Genomic DNA, 27,492 nt, shown 5'->3' on the forward strand with positions numbered 1-27,492 from the left:
ACCCACTCCAGTATTCTGGCCTGGAGAATTCCATGGACTATACAGTCCATGAGGTCACAAAGAGTTGGACACGACTGAGTGAGTCACTTTCACCAGTATTCTTGCCTGGGAAAATCACATGGACGAGGAGCCTGGTGGGCTACAGTCCATGGGGTCGCAAGGAGTTGGATACAACTAAAGCAGCTTAGCACATAAACACGTTTTAGTAACTCCTCTAGCAGGGAACCCACAGGGGAATCAGTAGTCAGTGCAGGAGACCAACACATTTGTCAACAAGTGAGAGGGGACGTATGGTAAGAGCAAGGATGGACAGTCACTGAGTGGAATGATTGTGTCTCGAGCACTGAGAAGCCTGGAACACAAACCGGGATCACACCAATGGAACTGCAAGCAGAGAATATAGAGGCTTGTCCTCGCCCTGAAGGGTACCGCAAGCCCAGGCCGGAGAGGGCTGCAGCAGGACATGGGAAAGCAACTTGTCCAAGGTGGCTGTGACTTCAGAAAGGCATGCAGCGGCGACATTAAACCAGGTCCAATGTCTGTGCCTCGGAAATATTTTATTACTGGTCCAAAAGTCCAGGGACACTCTAAAACGGGAGGGGAAACATTATTTTCGAGAGCAAAACTCTCTGGATATTTAGATTCTGTTCTTGCCCAGGGTCATGTGAGAGGGGAATCTGTTAGCAGTTCAGACCGAGGCTGGAAGGTTCCTACCATGATGAACGCAGCTTTGCTATCTCTAGGAAAAAGGCAGCAAATAATTTGGATCCCTCTATGTAGTTCCACCTAACAAAAGAAATAAGGGACCCTCTTACTCTTGCTCAAATGACAGAAGAAAAGGGGTCTATAATTTAAACAGGAAGCCTTGATGATGCTCGTTCCAACTAGAGGATACAGCCCATCTGGGGTCACCGGTGTGGAGACCCCAGGCTTCTGCAGGGAGGCGCCAGCGCCCATGGGGTCCACTCACCTGTTGATCTTCTCGTTCTGAGAGTGCTCTCCGTCATCCACAGCGCCCAGCGGCAGCATCAGCACACTCTTCTGGGTGGTGTCCTGGAGGATCTTGGCGATGGGTATGGTTGACCCATCCCGAACCATATCTGGCTCTGTCCCAAACACTGAAATGCAGGAAAGGCAGGCGTTTGAATAAAACAATGGCAAGACCACCCCAGTGATCTCCTCAAATGTACTGTTTACTTTGTCTTTTCTTTAAAAAAAAAATCATTAAAAATTTGATAATTGGGATAAAAAGCTTCTTGATTCCACATAATATATATTCTAAAATCATCAAAGAGTCAAGAAGAAAACCACAGTTGTTTTCTTTACAATTATGTACTTTAAAAAAAATATTTTTAGGGGCTTCCCCAGTGGCTCAGTGGTAAAGACAATCTGCCTGCCAACGCAGAAGACACGGGTTCAGTCCCTGGCGCAGGAAGATCCCAGTGCCACAGAGCAACTAAGCCCAGAGGCCACAACTACCGAGCCTCTGCTTTAGAGCCTGCTTGCCTGGAGCTTCATTCTCCACCACGGGAGAAGCTACCCCAGTGCAAAGCCCTCCCGTCGCAACTAGAGAGTAGTCCTATCGGCAGCAAAGACCCAGCACAGCCCCAAATAAATAAATGTTAAAATTTTTTAATGTATTTTTAAATGTTTTTTATTTTGAACTAATTTTACACTCACAAAAAAGTTGCAAAAATTAGTACAGAGTTCCCATATATCCTTTACTTTCCCTAACGTCAAAAAAACAACCACTGTACAGTTATCAACAATAGGAAATTAACATTGGGGTAACATTGTTATTTGGAGAAGGCAATGGCACCCCACTCCAGTACTCTTGCCTGGAAAACCCCATGGACGGAGGAGCCTGGTGGGCTGCAGTCCATGGGGTCACTACGAGTCGGACACGACTGAGCGACTTCACTTTCACTTTCATGCGTTGGAGAAGGAACTGGCAACCCACTCCAGTGTTCTTGCCTGGAAAATCCCAGGGACGAGGGAGCCTGGTGGGCTGCCATCTATGGGGTCCCACAGAGTCGGACACGACTGAAGCAACTGAGCAGCAGCAGCAACAACACTGTTATTAATAACTAGACTCAGGCCTGATTGGAATTTCACCTTTTTTTTGTTTCCAGGATTACGTTTCCCCTCTTATTGTTCCAGGATTGAGCCCAGACTCCCACACTGCATTTTGTCGTCACTTCTGAGTCTCCTTGGGCTTGTGACAGATCCACGCCTCTCTTTGACTTTCATGAACCGGACCCTCTTGTAGAGTACTGATCAGTTGTTGTGTAAAATGTCCTCCCGATTAAGTTTGTCTGATGCTTTCTCATGATTGGAAGAAGTCATGCATTTTTAGCAGGAGTACCATAAGATGGTGTACCCACTTTTATGGTTGCTACATGAATTAACTATTGGGAAAGTGGGACTTCTTTGTTTTTATTTTTGTTTGTACCCAACATGTAAATTAATAGCTGTACTCAACTATCCCCTGAATGTCTCAGTGTTTGTGTACTCAACTTTCAAGATACCCCAGGAAATAGTTTTAATGTATATCCTAGAGTTTAAAAAGAGATGAGTTCAGAACTTCTAGGCTAGAGGACAAGTTTCTGGTGACAGAAAGAAAGTGAAAGTCGCTGAGTTGTGTCTGACTCTTTGCGCCCCCATAGACTATACAGTCCATGAAATCCCCCAGGCAAGAATACTGGAGTGGGTAGCCTTTTCCTTCTCCAGGGGATCTTCCCAACCCAGGGATTGAACCCAGGTCTCCTGCATTACAGAGTGGGAATGAAAAATGAAGCAAAGTCACAAAAGAGTATCTGCCCCAGGACTTCCTTATCCACAGAGCAAGGTGTGAAGGCGAATAAAGACAGTGGACGATGTTAGCAGAATAGTCCAGCCCACGGATAAGCCCTAAGCTGCCTAAGCGTCCCTGCAAGAGTAGGTCAGGTCTCGACATTTCACTCACACGCCTCTCTTCAGTGGCAGTTCCTTTATCTTCCCAACCCTTCCTCCTCTTTTCTTCACTCGGGCAGTGGGAACGATTATGTAGCTCTAAGTCTTGGACTTGTCCTGTGATGGTTAATGTCTGTGTCCCCGGACTGACCATCCTGATGGAGAGTGAGGGCTCCAAGGAGGTCTGGACCCCAAGTTCCGGCTCACCATCATTCGGGGAGTGCCCCAAGGCCCCTCTATATATAAACAAGGTTCAGTGTCTTCCCGTCTCACATCTGGACAGACCCCCAAGGCACCCCTGCTTTTAGGAGAGCCCCCATTTTGTAATTGTTGGCAGTGTCCCATTCCTGCTAAAAAAAGGCTAGCTATTCCTTCTCCCCCAGCAGCCAGGGCCAAGACACCTGTCCCCTGCTCACCACTCACAGGATCCTGTGAATATGAAAGTCAAAAGAGGCACCATGGAGGAAATTACAAATAAAGCTACTCCCCATCTCTGGAGAAGGACCACTGGTTTTAGAGTCAGATGGGCTGGAATTGAGTTTCTCGTGTGTTTTGTGATTTTGTACAAGGAGCTCGTATCCAGGAAGCTGCTTCAGTGGAAGCTCACGTTCCTGCCTTGGGGCTGTTTGCTCCAGCCAGGCAGTCCAGCAAGGGCTTCAGAAGAACGAGACCATACATGGTGGGAACAGAGACCCAAACCCATGCCAAGATGGGTCCGTGGTTAAACATTCTCATGGGGAGGGACCCTGTGTTCATCCAAAACCCAAGCAAGGAGGGTCAAGCTTACACACACACACACCCCTCCAGGGTGAGCCTGGCTCCTGAAGAATGCCCAGCCTTATGCAGAGGGTCTCGTTTTCTGCTTCCGATGCCCTCAGACCATTAATACCCAAAGCGCCTTGTGACCAGGGAGAGCAAATTCCCACAGGGCAGCCTGGTGTCAGCTTGCTCATTCCACTAAATCTTAGCTGCTTCATGTTTAATCCCAGAGGATTTCCTTTACTTTCATACAGTGTCAGCTGTACCTAAGGATGTTTTTAAATATTAGTCATCATTTCCTGGGTCAGGAAGATCTCCTAGAGAAGGAAATGGCAACCCACTCCAATATTCTTGCCTGGAAAATCCCATGGACAGAGGAGCCTGGTGGGCTGCAGTCCATGGGGTCGCAAAGAGTCAGACATGACTGAGCAGCTAACTCTTTCCACACTTCCATCATTTCCATGAGCACTGGAGGTTTTCAAGTCCATCATTTTCCCCAAAATTCAAGTCTCCTGGTATGAGCTTAAATTCTGGCTTTTCCACAAATAGCTGGGTGCCCTTCAGCAAATTACTTTGTCTCCTTGGGCCTTATTTGTAAAATGGGGAAGGCAATAGGGAAGACTCATGAGACAGGGCATTGTGCATCGTAAGGACAATGACACTGAGGTTGTAATCTCGCCTGCCTTATCCACTGCTCCACCAGGCACCACCCCCCACCATAAACTGGCAACTCAAAATATCTTAAAGTCCAACCTGTTTTGATGGCTCTTTTTGCTGCAAGATACTGATGGTCGCTAACATTTGCGATCCACGGGTGCAGCCCTAGTGTCATGGAAACAGTCATCTGGTTGGAGCTGTTTCTTTTGGAGAATATGTATTCAAGGTGCTGCTTCACCTGAAAGGTAACGTTTTCAGGTGTATGAGAAACCTGCAAGTAATTCTCTCATATCATAAATGCACAGTCATCTCTCATTAAGAAACTGATTAAACTTCAGCCTGACAAATTTGAGTGTGTTTGGTTTTGCCTGAGTTCTTCCCGAGGGCTGGCCTGAAGTGAGCAGGCTCTCCAGAATTGGGGGGGCGGGCTAGGGGCGGGGGGGACTTCATCCAATGGGATCAACACTGGGGCTCACTCCCCTTCCTCCCCTAGACTCTCCAAGCCCAGCCCGGCCCCAGCCCATCCTCAGCACCATGTCTGTTAGCATCTGGTTATTTGGAAAGTTGCTAGTTATGAAACATAATACAAGTATAACTTCATCTGAAGACTGATTGCCCTTTCTGTACTTATCAGTACCTTCACGACTATTTGGGGAACATCATGCATTTGGAAATTTCCCAAAAGTGGGAGCAGTTCTGAGCCAAGTCGTGAAGGAGCCTTGTCATCAGCATCCTTCTCTTCCCTGGGCTCTGTTAGCTGCTACTAGGGAAGTCCTCCGAGAGTAACTTCAGACTCTGAAGTAGTCCTTCCAGGGAACTCCCTGGGGGCCCAGGGCTTGGGACTCCACGCTCTCACTGCCGAGTGCCCAGGTTCAATCTGTGGTCAGGGAACTGGGATCCAACATGCCATGTGACATGGCAAAAACAAAACAGAACAAAAAACCCTTCCACTCCTGGCTTCAACAGATGTCAGTGGACACCTGTCATATGGCAGGAACTGTTCTGAGTGCTGGGTCAGCACCCAGCTGGTCCCAGCTGTGAGCAAAAGCAGGAAGGCCCTGCCCTCATGGAATCTATATGTTGTAGAAAGAGGGACAGTAAGTCTGCAAAGGGAGGGAGGAGGGGAGGGGAGGGGAGGGAGGAGGGGAGCGAGGAGAGGAGGGAGGAGAGAGGAGGGGGGAGGGGAGGGGAGGGAGGAGGGGAGCGAGGAGGGGAGGGAGGAGGAGAGGGAGGAGAGAGGAGGAGGAGGGAGAAGGGGAGGGGAGAGGAAGGAGGAGGGGAGCTAGGAGGGGAGGGAGGAGAGAGGAGGGGGGAGGGGAGGGGAGGGTGGAGGGGAGGGAGGAGGGGGGAAGGAGGAGGGAGGAGTGAGGAAGGAGGACAGAGGAGGGGGGAAGGAGGAGGGAAGAGGGGGGAAGGAGGAGGGAAGAGTGAGGAAGGAGGAGGGGAGGGAGGAGGGGAAGGAGGAGGGAGGAGGGAGGAGGGGGAGGGGGGAAGGAGGAGGGAAGAGGGAGGAAGGAGGAGGGAGTGTGTGGATGCGATCAACATCAAAAGGGACAGGACACGGGGACAGAAAGGGATGGGATGGGGTGTTTCCTGAGTGCATTTATTCAGAGTCTACTTTCCGTTAAACTTGAGTGAACTGACAGTTGGTGGATAATTTAGACACTAAACTCCCGCCAGATAGCGTTGTCATTAAAATGGCTGTGTTCAGAGAGTGGCTTTCAGACATCGCGGACAAACTGATGACTGCAGCTGCAGATTTTTCCAGCTCAATCCAGCCGCAGGCAGTTAGCTGCTCCATCTGGATGGAAAACCAATCTTGCCTTCATGTCTACCATTTAATCTTTAAAAATTTCCCCTTCACTCCAACTCCAAATGGTCACTTATCTGACTACTGTAATTGCATATAATTGAGCAGAGAGATTTTCACCAAACAAAAGTTTCTATCAGTTTCTTGACATTTGTTCCAGTCCCTTTTCTATTGCCCTATATACGAATGGAGATCAGTGGAGAAATAACTCCAGAAAGAATGATGGGATGGAGCCAAAGCAAAAACGATACCCAACTGTGGATGTGACTGGTGACAGACGCAAAGTCCGATGCTGTAAAGAGCAATATTGCATAGGAACCTGGAATGTTAGGTCCATGAATCAAGGCAAATTGGAAGTGGTCAAACAGGAGATGGCAAGAGTGAAAGTCGACATTCTAGGAATCAGCGAACTAAGATGGACTGGAATGGGTGCATTTAACTCAGATGACCATTATATCTACTACTGTGGGCAAGAATCCCTTAGAAGAAATGGAGTAGCCATCATGGTCAACAAAAGAGTCCGAAATGCAGTACTTGGATGCAATCTCAAAAACGATAGAATGATCTCTGTTCGTTTCCAAGGCAAACCATTCAATATCACGGTAATCCAAGTCTATGCCCCAACCAGTAATGCCGAAGAAGCTGAAGTTGAACGATTCTATGAAGACCTACAAGACCTTTTAGAACTAACACCCACAAAAGATATCCTTTTCATTATAGGGGACTGGAATGCAAAAGTAGGAAGTCAAGAAACACCTGGCGTAACAGGCAAGTTTGGCCTTGGAGTACAGAATGAAGCAGGGCAAAGGCTAATAGAGTTTTGCCACAAGAACACACTGGTAATAGCAAACACCCTATTCCAACAACACAAGAGAAGACTCTACACTTGGACATCACCAGATGGTCAACACCGAAATCAGATTGATTATATTCTTTGCAGCCAAAGATGGAGAAGCTCTATACAGTCAGCAAAAACAAGACCGGGAGCAGACTGTGGCTCGGATCATGAACTGCTTATTGCCAAATTCAGACTTAAATTGAAGAAAGTAGGGAAAACCACTAGACCATTCAGGTATGACCTAGATCAAATCCCTTATGAGTATACAGTGGAAGCGACAAATAGATTTAAGGGTCTAGACCTGATAGACAGAGTGCCTGATGAACTATGGACAGAGGTTCGTGACATTGTACAGGAGACAGGCATCAAGAAAATCCCCATGGAAAAGAAATGCCAAAAAGCAAAATGGCTGTCTGAGGAGGCCTTACAGATAGCTTGGAAGAGAAGAGAAGTGAAAAGCAAAGGAGAAAAGGAAAGATATTCCCATCTGAATGCAGAGTTCCAAAGAATAGCAAGGAGAGATAAGAAAGCCTTCCTCAGCGATCAGTGCAAAGAAATAGAGGAAAACAACAGACTGGGAAAGACTAGAGATCTCTTCAAGAAAATTAGAGATACCAAAGGAAAATTTCATGCAAAGATGGGCTCGATAAAGGACAGAAATGGTATGGACCTAACAGAAGCAGAAGATATTAAGAAGAGGTGGCAAGAATACACAGAAGAACTGTACAAAAAAGATCTTCATGACCCAGATAATCACGATGGTGTGATCACTCACCTAGAGCCAGACATCCTGGAATGTGAAGTCAAGTGGGCCTTAGAAAGCATCACTACGAACAAAGCTAGTGGAGGTGATGGAATTCCAGTTGAGCTATTTCAAATCCTCAAAGGTGATGCTGTGAAAGTGCTGCACTCAATATGCCAGCAAATTTGGAAAACTCAGCAATGGCCACAGGACTGGAAGAGGTCAGTCTTCGTTCCAATCCCAAAGAAAGGCAATGCCAAAGAATGCTCAAACTACCGCACAATTGCACTCATCTCACACGCTAGTAAAGTAATGCTCAAAATTCTCCAAGCCAGGCTTCAGCAATACGTGAACCGTGAACTTCCAGATGTTCAAGCTGGTTTTAGAAAAGGCAGAGGAACCAGAGATCAAATTGCCAATATCCGCTGGATCATCGAAAAAGCAAGAGAGTTCCAGAAAAACATCTATTTCTGCTTTATTGACTATGCCAAAGCCTTTGACTGTGTGGATCACAATAAACTGTGGAAAATTCTGAAAGAGATGGGAATACGAGACCACCTTACCTGCCTCTTGAGAAACCTGTATGCAGGTCAGGAAGCAACAGTTAGAACTGGACATGGAACAACAGACTGGTTCCAAATAGGAAAAGGAGTCCGTCAAGGCTGTATATTGTCACCTTGCTTATTTAACTTATATGCAGAGTACATCATGAGAAACGCTGGGCTGGAAGAAACACAAGCTGGAATCAAGATTGCCGGGAGAAATATCAATAACCTCAGCTATGCGGATGACACCACCCTTATGGCAGAAAGTGAAGAACTAAAGAGCCTCTTGATGAAGGTGAAAGAGGAGAGTGAAAAAGTTGGCTTAAAGCTCAACGTTCAGAAAACTAAGATCATGGCATCTGGTCCCATCACTCCATGGGAAATAGATGGGGAAACAGTGGAAACAGCGTCAGACTTTATTTTTTTGGGCTCCAAAATCACTGCTGATGGTGATTGCAGCCATGAAATTAAAAGACGCTTACTCCTTGGAAGGAAGGTTATGGCCAACCTAGATAGCATATTTAAAAGCAGAGACATTACTTTGCCAACAAAGGTCCGTCTAGTCAAGGCTATGGTTTTTCCAGTGGTCATGTATGGATGTGAGAGTTGGACGGTGAAGAAAGCTGAGCACCGAAGAATTGATGCTTTTGAACTGTGGTGTTGGAGAAGACTCTTGAGAGTCCCTTGGACTGCAAGGAGATCCAATCAATCCATCCTGAAGGAGATCAATCCTGGGTGTTCATTGGAAGGACTGATGTTGAAGCTGAAACTCCAATACTTTGGGCACCTCATGCGAAGGGTTGACTCATTGGAAAAGACCCTAATGCTGGGTAGGTTTGGGGGTGGGAGGAGAAGGGGACGACAGAGGATGAGATGGTTGGATGGCATCACCGACTCAATGGACATGGGTTTGGGTAGACTCTGGGAGTTGGTGATGTACAGAGAGGCCTGGCGTGCTGCAATTCATGGGGTCGCAAAGAGTCGGACACGACTGAGTGACTAAACTGAACTGAACTTTTCTACTGGAAAAAAGAATGATACTTCAGTGCTAACAACTGAACTGCCCTCTACACACACGTGGTTACCTGTGTCTCCACCACAGACATATCCATGTGAGGGACTAGACGGATGGAGAATTTTCCAATGACTCGGCCAGGAATGACTGTTTTGGCTCCAGGCTCATGAAATGCACCCTCAATCCCATGGATAGAAAGAGATGGGTACCTCCATAGGTGCATTAGAAGTTCCTCCTATGAGATAAAATTATTTATGACAGACAACAATGTTTCATTAAAACCCGGCTGAGGGATACTGCTTGTGTCACCAGTTTCTGTACATCTGTGACACCGCTCACGACAAGCTAATTATCACCTTACTGAGACAGGGCTGGACAATGGTACAGGTGGACTTCCCCAAGGACCCGAGACCTGCCCGAGCTGTTTCCGCTGACCACATCCCCTCATCAGGCCAGCTCTGAAGTTCGCAGTTAGAACTGGGGTTCAATTATAAATTTCTGTCCCCAGTCATTCCAGTGATAACTTGTGTGCTAAATGCATTTTGTTTTCCAGAAGCCTTCAAAGAAATCTGCAGACGTTTGAGCCGGTGGCCCCCAGAGAGCCAGTCTGAGCGAATAGATGTACTTCGTGATAATAAACTCCCCACTTCTGTTCAGGGTCCCTCCCTCCCCTGGAGGTTCCCTCCCAGGAACCAGCCAGAGTGACCCATCACTGGCGCGGGTTTTTGTTTCTTAAAAGGAGGAGGAGAAGTAGAAGGGAAAACAAGTCAAAATTTTCCAGTGTGTACGTGCTCAGTTGCTTCAGCCATGTCTGACTCTTTGCACCCCTACGGCTCCTCTGTCTGTGGGATTCTCCAGGCAAGAATACTGGAGGGGGTTGCCATGCCCTCCTCCAGGGGATCTTCCGAACCCAGGGATCAAACCTGGGTCTTCTGTGTCTCCTGAACTGGCAGGCAGGTTCTTTACCTCTAGCGCTACCTGGGAAGCCCAGATTTGCCAGTAGCCAGTGCTTTTGGCTCTGGGCTTATTTACTACACTGAGGCAGTAATGAAGAATTTACAGATTAAACCCTAAAGCTCTAGTTTTGTTGTTGTTCTTTAAAAAAAGAACAATTAGGGATCTTGGAACTGAAATAATCTCAGCCTATTCTCAACCTCGAAACAGACAGGAAGCTCAATTCACTGGCTGAGGGCTGGCATGGGGTTAAGTCTCATAAACCAATTAGAAACACATGGCTGTGAGTCAGGCCGCCCAAGGCCCATGCCAGACAGACCCCAGGAAAAGGGCCAGCTGACCTTGACCCTGGGACGGGACCCTGAAAGGGAAACCTGCCCTCATGAGCACATGCTTTCAGCTCTGAGATGTGCAGAACGGCAGTGCACAGCAAACCAGGCACTGGAAAAGGAGGGTTCTCAGCATTCCTCTTTCAGATTACCTGTCAAGGTGTGACCTACCTTGGTGTCAAACAGGAACGCCTTCACCTGGCTGCTGTTCCGGAACTCCTCCGTGTCCAGGTCGATGGCCTCGTACATCCTCTTCTCCTCTTCTGTAACAGGAGCCACGTGCTCATAGATCCCAGGGACCAGGATGCGGCCAGACGCGTCCACCAGGCTGCCTACAAGAGACGCAGGGGCGCAGGCAGGGAGAGTTGCAGGCGTGTTGGGTCCTAGCCCTGGAGAGGAACTTTAGGATGTACATGATCATTTCTGGCCTGTTAATCTGCTTCACCAAAGCCCCATAGCTCATAAGGAAAAACTGTAATGCAGGTACCATTAAAGAACAAATACTCATTATAAAGAAGAAATTAAAGACCATATTATATAATATACTTTCATTATAAACAAATACAACTGTAACTGCATGTCAGGGATGTACTTGTAGATGCTGTACACTTATCAGCCCCCGGAGGGTTCTGAGTTATGAATTCCCCTCATTTAGCCCAATAAAGAGTATCATATATCAAATAAATGATGCAAAGTCACTAGTAAAATTCAAGTCAAAAATAAATTGGGCACCGACAGACTGGGACTGGCTGTAATTGATTTACAATCCACCTTCTTGCTCCTTGGAAGAAAAGCTATGACCAACCTAGACAGCATATTAAAAAGCAGAGTCATTACTTTGCCCACAAAGGTCCGTCTAGTCAAAAGCTATGGTTTTTCCAGTAGTCATGTATGAATGTGACAGTTGGACCTTAAAGAAGGCTAAGAATAGAAGAATTGATGCTTTTGAACTGTGGTGTTGGAGAAGACTCTTGAGAGTCCCTTGGACTGCAAGGAGATCCAACCAGTCCATCGTAAAGGAGATCAGTCCTGAACACTCATTGGAAGGACTGATGCTGAAGCTGAAACTCCAATACTTTGGTCACCTGATACAAAGAGGTGTCATTAGAAAAGACCCTGATGCTGGGAAAGATTGAAGCAGGAGGAGAAGGGGACGACAGAGGATGAGATGGTTGGATGGCATCATCGATGCAATGGACATGAGTTTGAGTAAGCTCCGGGAGTTGGTGATGGACAGGGAGGCCTGGCGTGCTGCAGCCCATGGGGTTGCAAAGACTCAGACACGACTAAGGGACTGAACTGAACTGAACTTCTGTCACCCTGACAAAAACAACACCAAACTTAAAAGCGCCACCAGTGACACAGCCACTGAGTCTTTAGCGTGTGAACCTAAACTTCTGCTGCTGGGCTTGTCTGTGAGGACAGAGGTGAATGGCAGACAGACCTGCTGGCAGCCCCACAGAAAGACACAGGCAGGGAACCAGCGGTGGGACCACCTAGGCCAGCCTGTGGGGCCAGCCGAGGGGGGTGGCGCAGTCAGCGGTGAGAACGGACACGTGTCTGAAACGCCAAGGGCAGCAGAGGCCAGGATGCCCAGGTCTGGGTCATGGTGCCTATTTAGCTGGTGCGGTCAGACCTCACCCCTGAGCGGGGGCGGGGGTGATTCAAACAGGCGTCTGAGACCGAGGCTGCTATCCAAGCGGCTCACCATTTCCTCCAGCAGAAATGCCCCGGGGGGGCCAGTCCTGTAAATCTCTGTTTTCTCAGGATGGAAGCGACCTTCCCCACACCTGCTGGGGGGAGTAAGTATCTGATTTGTTTCAAAAACAAAGTGAAAACATGTGCTTTTCATCCTGTTCATGACAATGGTGGGACTTTTCCTAGCAGAGACTATGCCCTGGTAGGGCTGAATGGAATTCCATGTCTGGGTGAAACCACAGTCTACCAGGATACAGTGAGGCGATAGTGTCTGGGACGGGTGGGAAGACCTCTAATTGCAGTCCCAAAGACATGGAGATGCCACACATTTCACGTGGGGAGGCGGCGGAGGATGAGTCTGGTAAAACAGAGATTATTTTGTCTCCCCCCACCCTGCAAAAAAAAAATTAAGTTGTATGCTATCTGAATTCTTCTGGAAACAATTTAAGCACTTTAAAGAAAAATGGCTCACTATTTTCTGTCTGAAGCCATCAAGCATGGAAAACACCTTCTAAGAGTTATACTGCAGGAAAACTAGAAGGCCATAAAAAATAGGTGATAGATGAATAGGCAGACAGAAGACAGAGCACAGACAATAGATGGATTTCATTTTTCATTGGCTAATGAAGGAGCAGAATGCACTGGAATAAAATGACACTGAAGACTGGGGGGCAACCGCCCAGCAGGTCTGCCGGAGGGCTGGTGGTTCCCTGTGGGAGACCCCAGGCCACCGGGATGTGAGCGTGTAGGGCTGAGGTAGCACTGTGCCATGGCAGGAAAAGGAGGGATTTTTGCTAATTGATCCCCAGAAGGGGTACACACATGCTAGGTTGCTTCAGTCCTGTCCAACTCTGTGTGACCCCATGGACTGTAGCCCTCCAGGCTCCTCTGTCCATGGGATTCTCCAGGCAAGAACATTGGAATGCTTTCTGGCAATTTGCCCAAAGGGGCTTGTTATGAAATTTGCACAAAGTCAACCTTTATCCAGGTGAGAAGGATTCAGATATTGTGGGGTCTGAGCTTGTCTAACATGAGAACCTCTCTTTAAAAACAGAAGCAAATTATGACTTGAATTGATGCTTTTGAACTGCGGTGTTGGAGAAGACTCTTAAGAGTCCCTTGTACTGAAAGGAGATCAAACCAGTTAATCCTAAAGGAAATCAACCCTGAATATTCGCTGGAAGGACTGATGCTGAAGCTGAAGCTCCAGTACTTTCGCTACCTGATGCGAAGAACTAACTCATTTGAAATGATCCTGATGCTGGGAAAGATTGAAGGTCAAGGTAGAAGGGGACGACAGAGGATGAGATGGTTGGATGGCATTACTGACTCAAGGGACATGAGTTTGAGCAAACTCCGGGAGACAGTGAAGGACTGGGAAGCCTGACGTGCTGCAGTCCATGGGGTCACAAAGAGTCGGACATGACTGAGTGACTGAACAACAACAAGTTCTGACTGCACGTGCAGAGTCGCTGCCAGGACTGTGCAAGCCACCCTGCAGGTGCAGCTTCCCTCAGCTCCATGGTCCACCTGACAGCTGGGCTGTCCGGGAGTAGGTGAGAGCTACAGGTGGGTCAGGTGGGTGCGCTGGCTCCCTGGACACACACACACACACACACACACACACACACACACACAGAGTTACATTCACCTGCATCCACCAGGCCCACCACCGAAGAAGTCAGGGACGGGGAGGGGGGGGTGCAGCGAGCAAAGTTGTCAGGGGAAACACTGACTGAAACCACCCACCCTGGCTGGCCACCATAGCCACCATCTGCATGAGCTGTTTTATGGCAGGAGGTGCTGGGTAAGGAACGTGGAATTAGCATGCTACCACCAACCAGAAGAATTACAGGAAAGGTCAAAGGGAGATGCCACTCATCCTACCAACCTCCCAGGATCCTCGTCTCTGGCATCCACCCTGGCTAAGTGATGCCTGTGCCACCAGGAAGGACCCTGAGTTAGAGTGATTGGCCAGAGACCACCCGGAAACTAATCCCATCATCATAAAACCCAGGAACGCGAGCCACATGGCAGAGCAGTCCTCCTGGGTCCCTTACTCTGCCACCGTCCACCCGGGGGCCCCTTCCCAGTGAAGTCTCTAGCTTTGTCAGCATGTGTGTCTCCTCGGACGATTCATTTCCAAGTGTTAGACAAGAGCCACTCTTGGGCCCTGGAAGGGCTCCCCCAGTGCTGCAACAGACTCACTGGTGTCCCTGAGCCATGTGGGGTCCTGGGGACCCGCAGAACAGAAGCCAAGAGGTGCGGGTAGACTGGGCACCGGCTCTGGACGCTTTTCCAGAAGGGTCTGTCCACCACTGTCCCCGAGAATGGCCAGATGTGTTGTGACATCCAGTAAAAGAAAAGGGGGTGGGTTGAGAGAGGGTTTCAATCCACAGAAATAAATAACATGGACGTAATAAGCCTCAGGAGCTTTAGGGTTTCCTCTGAAAGTCGCTTAGTCGTGTCCGACTCTGCAACCCCATGGACTATACAGTCCATGAAACTCTCCAGGCCAGAGTACTGGAGAGGGTAGCCTTTCCCTTCTCCAGAGGATCTTCCCAACCCAGGGACCGAACCCAGATCACTCACATTGCAGGCAGATCCTTTACCAGCTGAGCCACAAGGGAAGCCCAAGAATACTGGAGTGAGTAGCCTATCCCTTCTGCAGCGGATCTTCCTGACCCAGGAATCAAACCAGGGTCTCCTGCATTGCAGGCGGATTCTTTACCAACTGAGCTATCAGGGAAGCCCTAGGTTTTCCTCTGCTCCGCCCTTCTTCAGGGTTGGCCTGAAACCCAGTGGGAGAGGGCCGAGTCTAACAGAACCATGTTAGCAGATTCCTTGATGCTTAAAAAGCGAAAGAGGACGTTACCAAGAAGAGCAATCAGATCCGTCATGGGCTCGTTGAGGATCCCACCAAAGGTTCCCGAGTGGAAATCTTGATCCCGGCACTTCACCTGCAAGACAGGCAAAGGGAAGGCAGCTGCTCCCACCGGGCCGCTCGTCCACAGCCCTCCCCTGGCGCCAGACCCGCCCAGGCGGCCCTCAGGACTCAGGTGGGTCAGCTGACACCCCCGCCATTTCTCTCTCACACGACGTGGGGCTTCATGTCCCACTGGCTCCCCTGAAACTGGCATCGGCCCCCAGCCTCGCCTCCAGCAGTGCGAGGTCGCAGACCACCAGCACCCCCGGCCCACGGCGATGTTCACATAGCTGTCTCCCTCTCGGTTTCACCCCAGCTCTTACTCAGCCCTCCTGCCAGAGAAATTCCCCCAGAAACTTCCTTCTGCTTGTTCTTTCTGGCCTGCAGGACAGGTCTCCTTGTCTCTTCTAATAATCGCTTTTCCATCTGCTCACCCTGATGTGAGCCTTGGCGCCTCCTTCCTCTGCACGTCAAGCGAGCCCCACGGCTCCTTCACGGGCTCCCCGGGCTCAGTGCTCATCCCTCGAGGTCTGACCGTGGACTCACCCGCAAGTCCTGAGGCTTCTGCCTCTTTGGTACTTAACACTTCTGCGTGCTCCCAGCTGCTGAACTGGAGGAGGTCTGGAAGGGAATATCTTCTACAGATCCTTCCCACAGCTGCTGTTTCCAGGAAGGAGGGCTGCAGGCCTGTGACTCCATCCCCTTCACATGACCTTGCCTTCTCCTGTGCACACAGTGTCCAGCCAGCTCCCAATTTCTAATGAGTTTGGGGTTTGTTTGTTTTTTAATCGTTATCAGCTCCTTCCCTCTCAGCCTTCCTGCCCGGCTGGCCCTTCCTGCCCCACAATCTCACGGCACTGCCAGATGAATCTTTCACTTACTCACTTAAGCCTTCTGCCTCCTCAGGCAGCAATGCTAACAAAGCACTTGGGTTGGTAGTGCTCCTCCAAGATCCCTGGGGCTTCTGGCCCCAGCATCTCTCCTCCATCCCCCTAGTCACAAACCCTTCGGCCTCTTCACTCCAGAAACATGCAGAGCACATGCATTCACAATTGGGGGACCTCATGGACTCTCCCAATCCCGAGACCCCATGGTCCCCCCACACTGGGTCAAGCACCTAGGTCAGCGTCTGCTCCACCCTCCCACCAGGATCCCAGCGTGGACAACCCCACCTCCCTCACAGCCACTGTTGACAGGTACCTCCACGGTGAAGTAGCTGTTCCCCCGCGTCCCGTAGGTGAGCGCCGGCTTCCTCCGGCTAATCCACAGGTTGTCCGAAATCACAATGCAGTCCACACTCGAGAAGAACCCAGACTTTTCTTTCCAGACAAGTTCCTCCAGGGCTGGAGACCCGGCCTCCTCCATCCCTTCGATGAGGAATTTGATGTTCACTGGGAGATCCTGCATTAATGATGGGGCAAGCCATGCTGCAGGAAAGAGTGGACCCCTTGCCCTTCACCTTTTAAAAACCCAGGATGCGTTTTTGTGTAACATAAATACACTGCATTGTTATACACATTCCCACAAGCTCTGTTTACAATGAAGCAGTTTTAACTCAGGTTGTGAGGGAGCCAAGGTAATGGCCGGTGAGGCAGGAAACTGATGTTAGTGACCAAGGATCTGGGAAGGGCGTTCCTAAAGAAAAGGCCGTGTCCACAACACAGGGTTCCGCTCGGCCCTGTAGAGAGGCCCCAAGCTTCCTCTCCCCAAGAGGACTTTTTCCAGAAAGGTTACTCCATTCCAAGTCTCTTTTCTGTCCTCATAATTCTGAGCATGATGAATGAGAGCTCTTTCCTTTGAAAGGCTGTCTAATGTTTAAGCCTTGGGATAATTTTTATTTCAAGTATCTGTTATTTTTCAGCTATGAGCTCAATCTGCCTTTTAACTTATTCAAAGGCTTTGATCTCGCAGCAAAATGGAACTTGAGGGTTTCTCTAGTTAATATTAGGGCGCCTTTAAAATTTTTACAATGTGCCTTTTCCCCATTTGGTTTTGATCTTTTTGTATCTTTATAATGTATAACTTCAAATCTTTGAGAGGTTCATGGAGAGGAGAGGTCAATGGCTTTTCCTGGAACCCAAGGCAAGTTGGGGGTGGTAGGGGTTGAAAAGTGATTCAATGCAGACGAGGCAGCACAAACATATTAATTAGTTCCGATGAGTGAGACTGACTCACCCCAGATGAACAAAGGCAGGATGAGTGGGGGATTATATATGAGAAAGTAAGTGACCTTGGGTCGCTGGGTTGGTTAAGGGGATTTGGGGATAAAGATTCGCTCAGTGCATTCCCTGAATACATTTCTAGGTGTCTTAGCAAGTCAAGCTAAAGTTCTGAAATTTTAATATTTGAAAGCTCTTTATTAACATTTAACTAGAAAACAATTGTTAAGGAGCAGTTGAAAAGCCTTGGAATTTCCTGGCAAAATGTGATTAATAAAATACAAGCCAGTAGCTATTAAGTGTCAGAGAAGGATGTGGGGCCAGCAGCCAGAGCTCTCTGCTCTGTGTCTGACACCCATGGGACCGGGGACTAGCCATGCCGACAGCCGACAGCCACTTCTCTGTGTGAGGCGGGGTTAATACTCGCCCTGCCTCTAGGTAAGATGAGCCAGAGAAGTGCTGTACGCTTAAGTGCGCTGAACAAGACAGGAAGGGGATGGGAGGGAACCAGGAAGGAAGAAGCCAGTACTCATACAGGGCCTGGTACTTGCAGGTACCTGAGAAGCGTTATACACGTAACTTCACTTAATACACTCAACAAGCCTGGAGGCAGAAACGATCAATCTTAGATCACAGATGAGGAAAGTGAAGCTTGGGGAGATGAACTGATTTGTCTAAGGGCCATGAGGACTTCATACGTTTTGTTTGTGATTATGTAAGTTTCAGAGCTGAAATTTAAAACCAAAGGAGATTTTTACCTTCATACAGGCAGGGTGAGTGGAGGATTATATATTAATGCAGAGCTTCCCAGGTGGCACTAGTGGTAAAGAACATGCCTGCCAATGCAGGAGACATAAAAGACTCGGGTTCAATCCCTGGGTCAGGAAGATTCCCTGGAGGAGGGCACAGCCACCCACTCCAGTATTCTTGCCTAGAGACTCCCATGGACAGAGGAGCCTGGAGGGTTACAGTCCGAAGAGTCAGACGCGACTGAAGTAACTTAGCACACGTGCATAGGAACTTATAAATATTGTTTTCCTCTTCTTAAGGAAGAAGGACAGAAAAGGGAGGAGGAAACTGGTGAGGAAGGAAGGAAGGATAAAGAGACTAAGAAAGCAGAGGGGGAAAGAAACCAAGGGCTTATTTAGAGGAGCACCATGGACAACAGGTCAACAACAGGGCCCAGCCAGAAAAACATCCTGATTCATGAAGCTTGTCTTCCTCAGTGAGATAAAGCAGTCGAGTGGAGAGCACTTAAACCCTCTCTTCTGCTTCTTCTCATGAGAGAGTCTCTGGCATCTGATGAAATCACTTCCAGCAAAAAACAGAAGCAAAGCCAGGGCCTGCTCAATGGACAGGGTTTGGGAGAAGCAGCATCAAGGATCTCAGCCTCAGGCATGCTGGGCTGCCCACTTGCCTTGTGTTTCTCCTGTAGACACAGTGCTCAGAGATGGACACCCCCCCCACCCCAGTCCTCCCCAGATAGGACAGCCCACCATCACCATAGCCATTGTCATCACCATCACCATCACCACCATCACCATCACCACCATCACCATCACCATCATCACCATCACCACCATCACTATCACCATCACCATCATCATTACTGTCATTATCATCATCACCATCATCTCCATCCTCATCAGCACCATCACCATCATCACCATCACCACCACACCATCATCACTATCACCATCACCATCACCACCATCAGCATCATCATCATCACCATCACTGTCATCATCACCATCATCATTAGTGTCAGCATCACTATCACCATCACCATCATCGTCATCACCATCACTGTCATCATCACCATCACCATCATCATTATTGTGAGCATTACTATCACCATCACCATCATCATCATCACCATCACTGTCATCATCACCATCACCATCATCATTATTGTGAGCATCACTATCACCATCACCATCATCGTCATCACCATCACTGTCATCATCACCATCACCATGACCATCCTCACTCCCAAGTGCAGCCAGCACCTACCTCGTCCAGGGCCTTGAATGCACTCACTGCGTTGATCCATGCTAAAACAGGTCCTTTGTTGTCTGTTGTTCCTCGGCCATAAAGTTTTCCTTTAAAAATGGGGGAAGAATTTTCAGAAAAGCACAGATGCCTCTGGCAGGTTGAGTGAATGAAAAACAAGAGTAGTTTTACAGATAATTGTTTGAATCGCATTCTCTCTTTTTCTAGGCAGCAGTCTTGCTCTGAACTCACAAAGTATTATTTCTTATATACAAATAGTAGGCTGGTCAACAAATGTAAGCTAATTGAAAATATACAGAGCCCTTTGGCCTTAACAGTAGCTAGCTATTTTTATCCAAGTTCATTAAAAAAGACCCAAGGATTTGTTGCAAAATATCAGGTAACACAGCCTCTCACTCTGAGATTTTACAATTAGCAGGGGAAAGAGAAAGGGTGCACAGGTGTCTCCATTAATCTTGTCTTTATAAAGCATAATTACATTTGATGTTTTTAAAAAAGAAAATGTGTGAAACCCAAGAACTCCCCTTCTGGGGACTTAATTCACCTAGGGGCACAAAAGCTCATAGTTTCTTTCACAAATGAAAGAAAATTCAGCTTCATTGAACCTACTGACGAACCATGAGCATTGCATTCTGTCCAATCCTCACAACCACAGGTAAAACCTGGAACCTGAGGCAGAGTCGCAACTCAATCCCTTAAGCTCTGTGAGCGATCCTTCACCCACAGAGAGGCCCAGCACAAGGCGTCACTGACCGTCCACCTCCGTCAGCGTGTATGGGTCCGTGAGCCACCCGTCCTCCTGTCTGGCAGGCTGCACGTCCAAGTGGCCGTAGAAGCACACGGTAGGCTTCTTGGGATCACTGCCCAGTTCAGCCAGGAGGATGGGAGGTATTGGGAGGGTCTGACCATCAGGCAGCTGCAGAAGGAAAAGGGATAATGTTAAAATAAAAAACAAAACTATTTGGTTCTTCCAGAAAATTCAAAGACATGGCACTAGGAGTCTCTTTCTACCCCTGGTCCTTGGAGAGCCGCATCATTTTTATCTGACTCTTAAGGGGGTACCATAGGACACTTCTAATGAAAACATCATGAGAAGTAAAGTCCTTCCTCACATACACACTGACAAAGAGTAAACTTAATTGAACATGCTCTTCCATATGAGAGCTTTCCCAGTGGCTTGGCAGTAAAGAATCAGACTGCAATTCTGCAGATGCAGGAGATACAGGTGTGATCCCTGGGTTGGGAAGATCCCCCGGAGGAGGAAATGCCAACCCACTCCAGTATTCATGCCTGGAGAATCCCCACGGACAGAGGAGCCTGGCGGGCTACAGTCCATGGGGTCTCAAAGAGTCAGATATGATTGAGCGACGGAGCACACGCTTCAGTCTGACACAGACTCCACCAGCTCCAGGCAGGCAGACACAATCCTGGAAACTAGACTGTGCAGACACGTCAGTGCTGAAGCAGGGGACACTGGGAGGTTCCAGTAAAGGTCCATCTGTTCCTGTATGTGTGTGTGTGTGTGAGTGTGTGTGTGAGAGTATGTGTGTCTGAGAATGTGTTTGCATGAGTGTGTCTGTGTGTGTGAGAGTGTGTATGTGAGTGTGTGTATGTGTGTATGTATGTGAGTGTGTGTGTGTGTGCATGTGTGTGTGAGTGTGTGTGAGTGTGTGTGTATGTGTGGGTGGGTGTGTGAGATTGTGTATGTGTGTGTGTGAGTGTGTGAGAGTGTGTATGTAAGTGTGTGTGTGTGTGTGAGTGTGTGTGAGTGTGTGTGTGAGAGAGTATGTGCGTGACTGTGTGTGTATGAGTGTGAGTCTGTATGTGAGTGTGTGTTTGAGTGTGTGAGAATGTGTGTGTGTGAGAGTGTGTGTGTGAGAGTGTGTGTGAGTGTGTGAGTGTATGTGAGTGTGAGAGCGTGTGTGAGAGTGTGTGTGAGTGTGTGTGGGGGTATGTGTGTGTATGTGTGTGTGAGAGTGTGTCCCTGACTGTGTGTGTGTGAGTGTGTGTGCGTGACTGTGTGAGTGTGTATGTGAGTGTGTGAGTGTGAGAGAGTGTGTGTGAGAGTGTGTGTGCGTGACTGTGTGTGAGTATGTGTGTGTGTGAGTGTGTGTCTCTGTGTTAGTCGCTCAGTCATGTTCGACTCTGTATGACACTGTGGACTGTAGCCCACCAGGCTCCCCTGTCCATGGGATTCTCCAGACAAGAACACTGGAGCGGTCGCCATGCCCTCCTCCAGGGACCTGCCCCCGAGGGGCAGCAGTGAACCTTGATTCTGAGAGGTCGGGTCCTTTAAGGAGGCATTTGTGCTTAAGGGAGAGGGCCCTCGGGAGACACGCAAAGCACGTGAAGGACGTGAACAGCAGAGGTGAGCGGCTTTCACGTGCACCCTTCACCTGCCCCCATCTGCCCCTCGGTCCCGGCAGGACAAGCAGTGCCACAGCCTCACTGGGACTGGAGGTGATGGGGAGGGCGGGGACCTGAGGAGCCCAGGGAAGCCCCGTCCTGCCCCCTGGAAGGGGAGCCTGGCCGACACAGGAAGCGGGGGTCGGGGAGGAGGGGGCGCCAGCACCTGCTGAGAGCCCGCGTCCACCGAGGCCACGCGGGCTCCCAGGCCCCGGAGCTGGTCCGCGGCCAGGCCCACCATCCGGAGCAGCTCTCGTCGCAGGTGGGGCACGGGCTGCACCGAGTCGCTCTCGACGGCCACCCACTCCTTCAGCGTCTGGGAGCAAAGGCGACAGGTGGTTAGCATGGGGGGGTCATTATGTCTGCTCCCCTGGGGCGTGCCTCACAGGACCCCGGGGTCCCTCTTCTGACCTGGAGACCCAGCTGGAGGTGGGAACAGGAGCCCGGGGCTGGTTCTGAAGGATGGGCTGGGCCAGATGGGGGAAGCCTGCCTCTAAAGCCTGGACCTGGGCCCCCCCAAGCCTCAGCCCCCACGGAAGGGCCGTCCCCGTAACCTGGCTGGCTTCTGAGAACTGAGAGCCTCTGACCACCTGCTCAAGGACTCGGCTTCCCATGAACGCCCCTTGTGGGTCACTGACTCACCTTTCTCTTCTCTCCCCACTACGAATTCCAGCCTACACTGGACAACACCCCAGTAAAGTTCTGAAAACCCAACAGGCATTTCCATCAAGTGAACACTTCCCCACAAGGAAGGAGTCCATGAAGGCCCAGCTCAGGACCAGCAACCTGGACATTCAGCTTAGTGCTTTAGGATGAACACGGGGGATTCAGTCTGTTTGCACAATAATATTCCTGACGTGGGCTGGTTGGTCCAATGAGCAGACACTGACCATGTATCACGTGGCAGACACAGTGTTGGGAGCTCAGGGTGTTCCTGGTGATGGAGGCGGGCGGGGTGTGCTGGGGTTGGGGGCGGATAGGAGAGCCAGCAGAAGGAGAGGGGTGTGCCAGGTGGGATGGTGGGTACAGTGCCCCCCAACCCTTATGATTTTCTACTCCCCAGGCCTCCCTCTCCCCCTTGGCCTCCCACTCACCATGTCTCTCCCCGCACACACATGCCCACACCATGTACAGACGGCCACATGTCAGTTAGGATGAAGCAGAGAATCATAAAGGAGGCGGTAAAGTACATAGCGCACGTGGGCTACAAAACAGCCTTGCCGTGAGCTTGGCAGAACTCTGTCTGGACTTACAGCTGCTATGGCAGCTGGTGATGTAACAGGGACGTTTCAAGCAGGTTTGTGGGTGGAGAGGACCTCGGCAGGGACCCTCTGAAGGGGAGAGGAGGATGGGCTGTCTGATGATGGTTCAGGGTAAACGTGGACTGCCTGGAGCTTGCTGGTCATCCCTGAATGGACAGACCTAGAGCAGATGTGTTGGGAATGCCCCCTTTTAGGATGAATGGCTGGGAGGGATCTCTTACCTAAATCTAACCAACATTGACTATTTTAATTCAATGAAGAGCCACATACATTTTGAATGGAATTAAGTTGTCAAGAAAAGGATGAGATGGTTAGATAGCATCACTGACTCAATGGACATGAACTTGAGCAAACTCCCGGAGATAGAGGAGGACAGGGAAGCCTGGCAGGCTACAGTTCATGGGGTCACAAAGAATCGGACATGACTTAGTGACTGAACAACAACAAGTTGTCAGGCAAAAAAGAAAAAAAATCCACATCTCCCAGCACATTCTCCCAGCTTCCCAAAGTGCACTAAGTGTTTGGTGCGTGTCGGGTCTCTTACCTGCACAAATTCATCTTGATGGAGGTCAATGTACTGGAAGACTTTCTCCAGCGGCCCAGGAGGCGGGGTGGATGCGGAGAACATGCCTCCCACCAGCAGCGGCAGGAAAGCAAGGAGAGACGCCGCCTGCGAGTGGGCGACAACAGGGGGACCATTTAAATCAAGGACCAGGTTTAGGACTTTCCCTCTCTCAAATACTTCAATAGAGTTAATGTTATCCAACACAGATGCTCTCCGTCTTTTGAACTGAAATAACATAAGGGAGTAGACCAGGAGATGTATTTTTTGCCACATCTTTTCCCAAACACTTCCTTTTCAAGGCTAGAGATTTTGATGACAGAAACCAAGTTAACGAACTTGTCTTGAAGCAAGGTTCTTCTGTTTTTTTCCTGATACAATCTTTCCTATGGGTTCAGGGTCTTCCTGCAGGTGGCGCTAGTGGTAAAGAACCTGCCTGCCAATGCAGAAGACATGAGACACCCAGGGGATTTGATCCCTGGGTCAGGAAGCTCCCCTGGAGGAGGGCATGGCAACCCACTCCAGTATTGTTGCCTGGAGAATCCCATGGACAGAGGAGCCTGGCGGGCTGCAGCCCATGGGGTCGCACAGAGTAAGACAGTTGTGTGACCCTTCAGTTGTCTGAAGTGACAGCACACATATGGGTCACTTCCTGTAAAGTTAAATCAGTTCCTACATCCCAGGTGTCAAGGACAGTGTTCATAAGAGAAAGGTGTGAGTTTATTAATTTAAAAATAAAACAGCAACAAAATTTCTTTGGGTGATTATTCACTTTACTAGAAAGAATATTTTGTAAGGACTGACTAAAATCCTGTGCAGTGTTGTAGGGCTTTGTGCCATCCATTCCTGAGGTCAGAATACTCTAAAAAGAAGCTTTACAAGTTTTGATCTGATAAATAACATGGCAGGACTGGCAAGCATGTAGACACTGCTGGCCACAGTCTCTGCCTGGGAGCCCCGGACCCACGGTTTTGCTGATGGGTCTCTTCCTTCCTTTGTCTGAGACCCCATTACCTCCTCCCCTCACCTGTGGGCCCCTTCTGGTCTTCCTTCTACCCCCATAGAAGATTCCAGGCAGGGGGCAGAGCAGAAAAAAACAGGTCCAGAACTGAGTAGAGCTTCCAGGTTGAGAACTAAGCTAAGTATCTTCCTCCTCTTCCTTCCGGATTGGTTCTGTACAGTTTTGAAATAGATTTTATTTTTCAGAAACATCTTAGGCCAAGACTGCTTCTCCCCCTGGCCCTCAATTCCAGGCACCCACAGAGCGAAGGTGAAGACTTGTGTCTAGAAGATAGAGAACTACTATAACTCAGCAATAAAAGACGAATTAACCTAATTTTTAAATAGGTGAAAGATTTGGAGAAATAGATATTTCTCCAAAGAGAATACACAAATGGCCCACTAGCTTGCGAAAAGACGTTTGACATCATTGCCACCAGGGAACTCAGATCTAACCACAATGAGGCAACAATTCACACCACTCAGGATGGTTAAAACCGACAAGTCAAATGACCACAAGGGCTGGCGAGGGTATGGAGAAACTGGTGGCCTCATGCATGGCTGGTGGGGATGTAAGATGGCACAAGTGCGTTGGAAAACAGTCTGGCAGTTCCTTCAGCGGTTCAGCAGCGCCACCGCACGACCCAGCAGTTCCACTCTGAGGTGTATGCCCAAGACGGATGCAAACACATGTCCACCCGAAAACTTGTACATGTTTGCTGCAGGATTGTTTGCATTGGTCAAAGGTGGAGACAAAAACCCAAATGACCAGCAATGAATGACTGGAGAGACAAAATACGGTAGAGACACACCATGGAATCTCACTCAGCCATGAAGACAAATGAGGCTTTGACATGTGCTACAATATGCGTGAAGTGGGAGAAACAAAAGATTAAACTTTGTATTTGTCCAATTACGTGAAATGTCCAGAAGAGGTAAACGTGGAGACCAGAGTAAGCTGGTGGTGGCCTAGGGCTGGGAGGACTGGGGGTGGCGGTGGGGGGGAGTGGGCTAGGCCTGCTCATGAGCTGGGGGATCTTCTCCAGTGAGGAGAATGCTCTAAAGTTGACTGTGACAGTGACTGTACAATCCTGACTTCACCAAGGACCACTCAACTGCACCCTGTGAGTGGGCAGACTGTGAGGAAAATGAGTTATATTGCAATACAGTTGTCATCAAGATAATAATCATAAATGTAAGCACCCATTCCACAGTAGAAATGCGTCACTGAGCATGAGAAATGTGTACAGGGGAAGCCGCGGAGAGGGTCCAATGGGTGTTGCGGTGAGCTGCGCTTCTCCGCGGGCGCGAGCGCGCGCTTGGCCCGGCAGACGGCGCCGCTGAGCCGCGGCCTTGCCTCCTCTGCTCCCCGCTCATCCGACCGAGCGAGTCTCCGGGCGGCTCGGGGTCCCGCGTGGGGGGCGGGCAGAGTCTGGAGCCGGGGCTGCGGGGACCCGCCGCAGCGGGACGGTAAGGACGCGCAGGAGGCCAGCTTTTACAGCTGACCCATCTAGATGAACAGCTGAACCGTTATTTTCATTTTTCATCCAATTTCCATTACAAAAAAATTACTTGCTGCTCCTCTCCAGTGAAGGGTGAAAGGAAAATCTGAAAAGGAAAACGAAGCCACGGGGGAGGAAGGGAAAACCTCGATGGTGAGACCCAGAGCGATTGTAGAGAAAGGGGCGCCGAGGACTGGGCTTGTTCCCGACGTGGTCCTGCGCGCAGGGCCTGCACCCTCAGCCCTCACCCGGGAGTGTTTTCCTGTCGGTCTGCCCTTTCCATTTCCGTTTGCCTCCCCTCTCCATTCGCCATCAGGCCCGCGGAAGCCGGCTCCGGGCGCTCATCCTGCCTTTAGGACCCCGGGTGGATCTGTCCTCCTGAGCCTCGTGTCATAGGCATGCTTGACCTGAACGAGTCACCCGCAAAACCCTGGGCCTGAGAGAGGGCACCGCTGGCCCAGGCCCTGGCAGGAAGGAGTCCCTGGAGAGGAGAAGGTGCGGGTGGGGGTCCGGGAGCGGAGCCAGATGCCCAGGTCCTAGCGTCCTTCCGGTGGGGACACTGGGCTCCAGGCCCGGCTAAGGAAACCTGCTTGCTCTGGAGGCTCCTGTGAACTCCAGCTGGGTGCTCTGAGATGGGGACCGGAGTTTCCGGTGCCCCTGGGCTGCATCCATTTAAATGTAAGTACTTCTTGAAGTCCCAGCCACACCTCTGCGGTGACCATCCTCCACCCATCAACCGAGCTTCACTTCCTCAAAGCCTCGCCCCACCATGGACACAGGCCTGGGAGGGGAGTCTCTGCTCTCCCCCGGCTCCAGTCAGCAGCTGGGGAGAAAGTTAGATGAGCCATGTGCTTCGCAGACAGTGGCCTTGAAATGCCCGTGGGCTGCCTCAACCAATGACGCTTCTCTATCTCCTGCCAGGAAAACAGCAGGCATTTCAGGAAGAGGCTGGGTTGTCGTTATGAGCAGTGTGAAGAATAGAAAATGAAAGCATTCTTGCCTCCCACTCCCCACACACAGCTGGGGACCAAGGGTGGCTCCCCCATGTACACACAACGGCCCATTAGACAAGCCCTTTTCTGCCCATAAGCAACTTTAGTGCCAGGGTCCACCTGGATGCCCAGAATGCTACTTACCAAGTCTTTTAGAGTCTTACAGAGGTCGCTCTACCTGTGTCAGCTTTGATGAATTTTATGATGTAGAAAAAATGCTTTATTAGCCTAGTTTAATCTCATCATGAGAGGATTAAAAAATAAAAATTCCAAACCAAAAAAAGCAGGCTTTTCTGGATTCTGTTCATTCCCCTGCAGGCTCTGAACTGAGCCAAGGACTCCTGCAGAGATGAGCCAGTTCAGCAAGCCTGT

The 27,492-nt window shown here is 49.6% G+C and overlaps 1 protein-coding gene across 2 annotated transcripts; it reads right to left on the reverse strand.

Annotated features, from left to right (window-relative positions):
- Positions 1–538: 538 nt before the first annotated feature.
- Positions 539–27,492, reverse strand: CNDP1 (carnosine dipeptidase 1). Of its 2 annotated transcripts, none has more exons than XM_081562838.1 (12): positions 27,265–27,492; positions 23,610–23,735; positions 21,970–22,119; positions 20,151–20,313; positions 19,398–19,486; positions 16,426–16,626; positions 15,175–15,259; positions 10,773–10,933; positions 9,389–9,553; positions 4,465–4,606; positions 971–1,118; positions 539–786 (listed from the first exon to the last, which is right to left on the reverse strand). In XM_081562838.1, the coding sequence occupies exons 2-12, from the start codon at positions 23,691–23,693 to the stop codon at positions 711–713; spliced, it is 1,464 nt and encodes a 487-aa protein (XP_081418964.1). In that variant the 5' UTR covers positions 23,694–23,735; positions 27,265–27,492; the 3' UTR covers positions 539–710. The 2 variants fall into 2 exon arrangements, with proteins under 2 accessions (XP_081418964.1, XP_081418963.1); XM_081562837.1 differs by having other exon boundaries at positions 539–739; positions 27,265–27,471.

This window comes from Giraffa tippelskirchi, chromosome 14 (genome assembly GCF_054371585.1).
Source record: "Giraffa tippelskirchi isolate mGirTip1 chromosome 14, T2T-mGirTip1v1.2.pri, whole genome shotgun sequence".
Lineage (NCBI taxonomy): Eukaryota > Metazoa > Chordata > Mammalia > Artiodactyla > Giraffidae > Giraffa > Giraffa tippelskirchi.